At 43.7% G+C, this 8,893-nt stretch overlaps 1 protein-coding gene across 1 annotated transcript in view; it reads right to left on the minus strand.

Moving 5' to 3' along the window:
• The window catches only part of LOC119425800 (cell migration-inducing and hyaluronan-binding protein-like), a 37,493-nt gene that overhangs the window by 20,225 nt on the left and 8,375 nt on the right, over nucleotides 1-8,893 (minus strand). The window contains exons 8-17 of the mRNA XM_037693351.1: nucleotides 6,654-6,775; nucleotides 5,801-5,948; nucleotides 5,166-5,357; nucleotides 4,607-4,776; nucleotides 4,304-4,513; nucleotides 3,820-4,025; nucleotides 1,703-1,772; nucleotides 1,430-1,558; nucleotides 648-733; nucleotides 164-295 (exon numbers count right to left, since the gene is read on the minus strand). Of these exons, the coding sequence (XP_037549279.1) occupies nucleotides 164-295; nucleotides 648-733; nucleotides 1,430-1,558; nucleotides 1,703-1,772; nucleotides 3,820-4,025; nucleotides 4,304-4,513; nucleotides 4,607-4,776; nucleotides 5,166-5,357; nucleotides 5,801-5,948; nucleotides 6,654-6,775 (1,465 nt within the window). The remainder of the gene's footprint in view (nucleotides 1-163; nucleotides 296-647; nucleotides 734-1,429; nucleotides 1,559-1,702; nucleotides 1,773-3,819; nucleotides 4,026-4,303; nucleotides 4,514-4,606; nucleotides 4,777-5,165; nucleotides 5,358-5,800; nucleotides 5,949-6,653; nucleotides 6,776-8,893) is intronic.

The raw sequence follows: 8,893 nt of genomic DNA on the forward strand, positions 1-8,893 counted from the left end.
ATCCATCCATCCATCCATCCAACCATCCATCCATCCATCCATCCATCCATCCATCCATCCATCCATCCATCCATCCATCCATCCATCCATCCATCCATCCATCCATCCATCCATCCATCGACTCGTTCATTATTCATCTGAGGAATAGGTATGTTGAACTCACTGGCAGTCATCGAGCCAGACGTCTCCTCCTCTCAGCCAGGCTCCATGGTCCTGGTTCTTGTAGGCCACAAAGTGATGGACCAGAGCTGGGACTCTGGGTTTGAAGGGGTCTGCATCCTGGTGTGGGCCATACCTGCATGGTTGGGGAAAGTAACACATTGTTGGCATTTACCCAGTAACGTGTCTATTCAGAAGGATCAGGACTCCAAAGACTCAAAACCAAACTGAGACATTAAATAAAATTAATTATAGATCCGGGTTTGAACTCCTTGTTTTGATTCAGATGTTCCTGTGGATCCAAACAGGATAGCATTATTACTTTTATCAGTTTTCTGGTCAAACAACAACCTAAAATATTTTTAACACTGAGGCACTCCTCAACCCCAGCTTCAAATTGTACCAGGAGTTATGACCTTTGCATGACCTTTCCCTGACCTCAGCATCCTGGCTTTTTGTACGAGTAAAGATTTCCCCCAGTATCTCACCTGGCACCAGTCAGAGACAGAAATGGTCTCTTGTCCCGGTCGTTAGCCTGGGTGGTCTTGACTCCGTGATCCAGGATTAGTCCAGCCTGAAACCCAGAATACAGATCAGAAAGCTGAAAACAAACATGATTTATGCTAAATTAGATTTATAGAGCTCCACACATCCAGTTCAACACAACTTAGTCCGTTTTCTGTTAATGATTAACCAAAGATAGGTTTATTTTTAAAGATCTTGACTTTCCTGTAATCAGATGAAGTGGTTCTGCTTCAACAGTTCTTCAGACTTTCAGAAGGTCTTTCAGAGATTTTCTCTGGATTTTTTTCTTCTCTTTCAGTTCTTGGATCTGACTTTTCATCAGAAAATCAAGTATCAACATCAAGAGCATCCTAACCAACTGTATAACAGCCTGGTACGGGCACTGCTCTGTCTCAGATCAGAAGGTGTTGCAGAAGGTGGTGAAAACTACCAAACGTTGGAGCCTCGCTTCCTGTCATGGAGGATATCTACAGATAACACGTTCTCAGAAGAGTGATAGATATCAGTAAAACACAGGAAGGACTGAAACTGAGAGAAAAACCCTGAAAGATTTTCATGAAGTCCTTAGAACCATTGACAGTTGTCACACTAGACAGGAGCGATGAACACCTGGGACTGAAAAATGTAACGTCTGGTTCTCTGAACCTGTCCCAAACGTTGGCACCAAATCAAGACGTGTACAGTTACACGCCTACTGAACCTGTGTACAGCTATCTGACTGTATGCGTGTGCTCCTGTGACTTACTCTGTTGTTGGAATGGGCCCGGTTGTTGCTGAAATGTCCCATTGGGGTGTGTTCGCTCTGACCCGGAGAGTAGAGGCCCTCCGAGGGGCCCGTCGGCACATGGTGGAAGATAAACCAGAAGCCAGTTTCCTGTGGACACACACACACACCCACGCGAGTCAAATTAACTGTCCCCTTCATTGTCCCACGCACCGACCAAACGTCAGAGTGATGGAGGAAAATCAGATGTATGTGTGTGTGCATGTGTGCATGTGTGTGTAATTGACCTCTTACCTCTGACCCTGCAGCAGAACAGTTGATCAGGTTGTTGTTGGGGTTGGCAATCCAGAAAGTTGAAGATGCGCTGTTATAAATTAAACAAAGATCTCTGTTTAAGGTTCTGGTTCTCTACCAGTCATTAATTAATTAATTAAGTAATTAATTAATTAATTCAACCTTTATTTATAGAGGTAAAATGATCAACTTGCTTTTCACACAAACTTATTTCCTTTTCTTGTATGTGTGTGTGTGTGTGTGTGTGCATGCGTGGGTGTATGCGTGTGTCCCTTCTCCTCTGCTGCAACCCTCACCTGAGCTGCAGGTATGGAGGAGTAAATGTAAGTGAACACTTTGTCAATAACTGGCTCTAAGGGAGAGGCTCCGCCCCCTTTGGTAATAAGTAACTTTTCACCTGATTCAGTTTCTCTTTACTTTAACCTGAGCAGATCTCTCTGCAGAGCTGCAGGAGGATTTTAAAGTTCTGTCCATAAAACTGATTCTGTATTCTGTTTAGTCAGCCATGTTTATTTTGGTCAGCTGCTGTGACTTCCTGAGTCTGTTTTCATCAAGACGAGGAACATTTCAGCTAATTTTTTGATTTGGAACTCAGAATTTCAGACTTCAGAGATCAGAGGGCATGTACCATTAGAGCGTTTGGAAAATCTGTCACATTTTGGACCCAGAGGTAGAGTTGCATTTGGGCCCAAAAAATCGGAACCGACCTGGCCCCAGTCCGCAGTCATAATTGCTGAACCTCACTCAACCTGACGAATCAACAGTAATTAAAGGTCCGAACCCAGAAAAAAACAGACATTTTAAATTAGATATTAACGGTCTGGGACCCGCAGCAGAATAAAAGCAGCACAAGATTCGGACCTGAGAGGCGTTTGTCCTTTCATGGCCATAAAAAAGCATTTAAACCCCATTTCTGCCTGCATTCTTCTGAATTACTGAGACACGCGGACAGCTCTGATACATGTGTCTGCTTTGGGATCTCACCTGTTTGGGTTGTCGGCCGTGCGCGTCCGCTGAGTGTAGCGGCAGAATGAACGTCCATTTGGGAGATGGATCACTGTCTGGCAGTACAGTCCCATCTGAAGCTTAACTGAACTTTTTACCTCTTTCAACATTTCAGCTCCCAGTGAAATGGCCGTGTGCGGCTGGTGGATGTATGGCGGATGGTGGATGTATGATTAACGCCTTGTATCTGTGACTTTCCTTCCCTCCATTGATTACAGTAACATTATTTACATGAACGCTCCTACAAGCACCCTGCAGATGTTGGATGCTGTCTATCATGGTGCACTAAGATTCATAACTGGCTGTGATTATCGTACCCACCACTGCACCCTGTATTCACTGGTTAACTGGACATCATTAACTTCATGCAGACTCTCTCACTGGTGCATTTTCATCTTTAAATCACTGCTCGGTCTGCTGCCTTCGTACATCTCCTCCTACACGTCTCTGCGTGAGTGCAGCTACAGCGTGCGCTCTCAGGACATTATTACCTGCAGTGTTCCCTCAGTGAGGACTGAACTTGGCAAAAGGGCCTTCTCCTACTCCGCTCCTGTTTCCTGGAATTTCTTACAAAAAGATTTGAAGCTCTCGACCTTGACTTCTCTAAGTGGCTTTAAGAATCTGTTGGACTCCTGGCAGGGACCAATGCAGACATGTTCCTGTTTTTAGTTTTCTACATTTGCCTTAGAATCTAGCTGTTTTTTGTTACTTTTCTTTTTTTTTAGCCATCCTATTTGTAAAAAAACAAACAAAAAAAAATCTGTATGCCTTTTTATAACTGGCTATTGTTGTTGCTGTTGTCCATTGTTGTCATCATTCCTTGTTGAAACCAGGTCTCTCTTGTAAACGAGTCCTCGAGGCTCAATGGGATTTACCTGTCTAAACAAAAGTTGAATGAATGGCAGATCATGTTATCATATAATTGGATCGCGGCTAATCCTGACCTAATTAAAAGCCCGAGACGGCCCGCCCCACTCATTAATCACATTATAACGGCCCGGCCCTAATCCGGGTCGATCCGGGCCGGGTTTCGGGTTCGGGTTAGAAATGACAGCTCTACCCAGAGAAGACCCTCTGTGGACTATGAAGGGTCCAGTAAAAACCTGTGGTACCTGCAGTCCTGACGGGGGTTTGCCACGTATCCGGGGTATGCTCCATCGGTGATACCTCGACACATTTTACTGTCCCTGTCTGAAGGCAGCAGAGTTCCTGCTCTCACCATCAGACCCAGGCAGTGGACGAACGAGTTCCTCTCCTCTGGACCGTCCTCTGTGAAGAAGCAGTGGCCCAGCGTGTCGTAGCCCACCACATCCTTTACCTGGGGGACAAAAGATGACACCGTCTGAAAACTTTCAGGACAAAGCTTTTATTTTGGTTATTCATCGTTTCCTCTCTTATTGTGAAATGGTATGGTTGTTGCACTGCCTTTCTTTTGTAGTTTTTGAATGAATTAACACACTTTACTGTATATTTCTTGAGGATAGGGTAAAGTTGTGCTGTGCATCCTGATTTATGCCAGTGGACCGGTGTGATGTTTGTCTTAGTGGGCAAACAGGACATTAAAGCAACATACTGTAACCCAAGCGGTGGACTGACCAGCAGTCCATTGGTCCCATGGATGGTGATGCAACGGGAGAAGGAGTGGTGGATGGACACATCACTGACAGAGGTTGGGGGGCTGTACCCTCCTCTCTCATCCACATCTCCATTCATGTGGAAATGAACTGGGTAGTGACCCATGGTCTGCTGGCCCATGTGCAGGAGCTCCACCCCAGATATATGAACCGCCCTGAACCCCCGCTCCACCTGGATATAAGAGAGGAAACAACAAGAATCACACCTCCACACAGAATTACTGACCATTTGGGTCAGGTTAATATGAACGGGTCGACAGCAAACCTTCAAATGTCCACCAAATGGGTCAAAGGTGAAGAACTTGCAGGCGTCATTGCTGTAGCAGTTGGGCTCAGTCTCACCACGGAGCAGGATGTTCCGGGTCAGCAGACCCACCTCAGCCCTCATATCCACCCCATCCACCTCCTCACCCATGTGAATAAACTGGGCTTTACCTGGACGAATGCACACACCCACACACACGCACGCACGCACGCACACACGTACGCATGCACACACACGTAGCATATTTCATCAGGAGGAAAGACCATTTTGAAGTTATTTTAAAAATAAAAAGTCAGATTCTTAGATGGTTCTTAGTGGATCTGATGGTTTGTTTCCATGTTAAGGCTGACAACGTTGAATCGTGAGGGACAATTTTTTTAATTTTTTTTTATTTCCATGTGAAAGCATATTGGTGGCGTGTTACACATTAATAATGAAAGACCGTGTAGTGTTCTGGGTGCAGGAGGCTTTATTTGAATTTAGAAAAGACTTGCATAAGAAATGCATGTCTCTTCTGAAACCCACAGTGGGATCCATGACCCATGTGAGTGGATCTTACCTTTGACCCTGACCTGGTTAGGTTGGCAGTGTGGACAGGGCAGCAGTGTAAACTCTTCAGTTTGGTGCATGGAGTAGTCTGTACTGGCAACAACTACCCGATCTTGGGACCCCCAACCCATGGGCTGCTCTGCAAGATCCAGGATGCTGCTGTCCAACAGCAGGTCCACTGAGACAGAGATCTGAGGACGAGCTGCAGGAAGAGAGTAGGGTTAAAGCTCAAAGAGACCTAAAGACAGAAAGGTTAAAAGTCACAAAGATCTGAAGACAGGTGAGTTAAAGGTCATTGAGACATAAGGACAGGAGGGTCAAAGGTCAATAAGACCTAAAGACAAACAATAAAGGTTAAAGATCTGAACATTGAAGTGTTAAATGTCAAAGACCTGAGAACAGAAAGGTTAAAGGTCAAAGAGACCCAAGGACAGGAGGGTTAAAGGTCACAAAGACCTGAGGACAAGAGGGTTAAAGGTCACAAAGACCTGAGGACAAGAGGGTTAAAGGTCACAAAGACCCGAGGACAGGAGGGTCAAAGGTCACAGATACCTGAAGACAAATTGCAGAGAAAAGGAAAAAGGCTACATGGGGAAATATTTACATCCTGCAGTTAGAAACACAGAAAGGTGGTGGTAAATGTACCCAGTTTTCCACACAGGAAGCGGACTCTGTAATTCTGACACAGGCCGTGGGTCTGGTCCTGGTTCCGGCATACAAAGCCGTAGTTCTTGTCATTCTTGTAGATCACATCTCCTGTCTGGTTGCATGGTACACCATCATGGGTTTCAGCCTGAACACAAAAATCAACTGATTGAAAAAAAAATTCATAAGAAATCTATCAAATCATCAGAGAAGCTCTGATGAGGTTCAGCTAATAGCTGATCTGAGCCGGACCAGGACTACAACAGAATCCACATTCAACTTTTTATGACAGTTAAAGCTGAAATTATTTTATTGTGTTTTAAAATGCCGTCATTTTTTCCATCAGTAAAATTAGCTGGTTCTGGTAATGGACCAAAGAAGGACCTAAGATCAATACTGGTACTGGACTAAAGAACGACTAATGGAATGGTACTGTTAATGGACCAAGACCAACTTATGGATCAGTACTGGTAACCAACAGAGATCGACAAATGGATCAGTTCAAGTAATGGACCAAACACTGACCTGGTCTGCTCTAATATAAAAGGAAAAGTAATTTAAATGTTTTTAAAATATTGTTTGCGTGAGACGCTTTAAAATGTTTGACAGTGGAGCTTTCCAAAGACAACAGGGATGTGTTCTGGTTCTGGTCTGTCTCAGACCAGCTGGTATAATGTTACCATAATCATAAGTCATGGTAACACATCAAATAGTCCTTTTTTCTGTGGGACCAGAACAGATTCTGATACACGTTGAGTGATGCACAACTATCAGTTGATTGTTAAAATTATTGTTTTATTGGTGTCTCTCCAACATAAACACACATTTATGCGATTCAAGAGATAAGATGTACCTGAATGTCCAGCGGACTGCTACACACTTGGTCTGGAAAAGCCTTCTGCAGGTCGGAGAGCTTCTCCCAGTCTCCAGAGCCCCTTTCATCATCTCTGTCAAACCAGCCAGACCACTCAGTCTCTGTGGGACATACAAACACACCAGAACCACTCAGGTCCATGTGGATTCAGAGTCATCTACATGAAGGCTGTGACCTGAGGTTTACCGATACTGTCAAAGAGGATTTATATCAGCTCTGGAAAAGTAAAAGGTCCATTGGACATTCTCTGAGCCTTGGGACTCTGCAGATTGTGGGCTTTCTCCAGGTACTACAGTGTTTCCCCACAGCTCAAAAACTTGTAGATCTGGTTGACCAGAGAGTCAAGTCTCTTTATGTGTGCCTGCATCGTTGTGTCTCTGAGTGATGGACTGGAACCCTGTCCAAGATCTACCCTTCTTTAATCCATCAATTGGCACCCAGGGACCATCAACTCTGAACAGGAACAGTCTAAATCAGGGGTTCTCAAATTCTTTGATCGCGATCTACCAGTCAGTCGCAAAGGTAGTACTGGTAGATTGCATAGCATTAACAAAAAATAGACGTCAGTCAATCATCCATCCTGACTATGAAATTTGTCACTTGACTGACATACAGGGCAGCCAGTCTGAGACCTGACCTTTTCTGACATGTGGGTCACCACGCATGTGCATACAACCATGCCAAAAAACAGCAAGCTACCAAGTTGCCTAGTAATAGCCTCCAAATTATTTCTTCTAAACTCAAGAAAGGGTAAAATGAGTGGGAGAGCCAGACCAAGAAAGAAACAAAAAAAACCTACCATTTCCATACGGAATGGGAGGACTTTTTTCCGACACAATGACATTCGATGTGCGTTTGCCTCATCTGCTAGTCTACTATTACTATCCCGAAGAAGGGAAATGTGGTGCGGCATGTTTGACTGTTTATAAAAAACTATGAATTTGACTTCCTTCTGAAAAGCGAGCGGAGAAAAAGGTGAAGGAACTAAAATCCCAGTTATACAAACAGCAGTCATTTTTCTTACAGCAGACCACAAAAGCGAAGGCAGCTACCATAGCATCTTTCCGGGTGAGTCACTTACTTGTTAAACACAAGACGTCCTTCCAAGATGGAAAGATGGTAAAAGAGGCATTCGTTGAAACAGCTGACTCATTGTTCCAAGACTTTAAAAACAAACCAGGAATATTATCTTTAATCAAAGCTCTCCAGGTATCAAGAAGGCACTGTGAAGCCATGTCTGAGGATTTGACCCAGCAACTTTGGAAGTTATTGCGTCTGAGAGTGTTTCTCACTTTTCTGAAGTGGAGGATGAGATTTTGATGCTACAAGCTGACATTCAGTTTAAGGCCAGGGCTCATGGACAGTTTTGGAATTTACTCACAAAGGAAAAGTACCCCAACCCGAGGAAATGTGTTACCTCCTTCACTGTGTTATTCGGCTCCACTTATTTATACGAGTCAGCCTTTTTCCACATGAAGATTATCAGGTCCAAATACCGTTCCACCAAGATCATTTGGAAGTGTGCTTGAGGCTGGCTGTCAGCAGCTACTGTATGGACTATGCATCCCTGGCTGATTCCATTGGTGCACGTCAGAGTAATCATGTTATCTGTACAAAATATGTACAGAGTTGTATTGTACAATAGGTTAGTGGAGTTATGCAAGGTGCATCAAAGTATATTGTACACATAAAGACTACCTAATATGTTTATGAATAAGTATATATTTTGTATTTTTATAGTAGGTAGATCACTTTGACTTGATCATTTTATAAGTAGCTTGCATGCTGAACAGTGTGTGCACCCCTGGTCTAAATTTACAACAAATTTAAACACCCATAGGTCAGAAGTTCAGCTCAATATGGCTGCTTAAAAAAATCTACTTTTGAAAAGTTTTGTAGTAAACAAGATCAAGAGGACCCATGGTGGCTCTGCAGGACGCAACAGGTGTGGTTCTCTCATGATTTACTGTTTTTATTTTCAGATTGGTCCCTCATTCAAAACAGATCAGTTACAACAGAGATCAACAGGTTAACAGAAGGTACTTCACCTCAAACATACATAAACATCCAACAATCATCCATCAATCCATCCATCCATCTATAATTCATCTATCCATCATGATTCATCCATCCATCCATCATCCGTTCAACCATCATCCATCCATCCATCCATCCACCCATCATACATTAATTTATCCATCCATCATCTATAATTCATC

This window comes from Nematolebias whitei, chromosome 2 (assembly GCF_014905685.2).
Source record: "Nematolebias whitei isolate Nwh7 chromosome 2, NemWhi1, whole genome shotgun sequence".
Classification (NCBI taxonomy): Eukaryota; Metazoa; Chordata; class Actinopteri; order Cyprinodontiformes; family Rivulidae; genus Nematolebias; species Nematolebias whitei.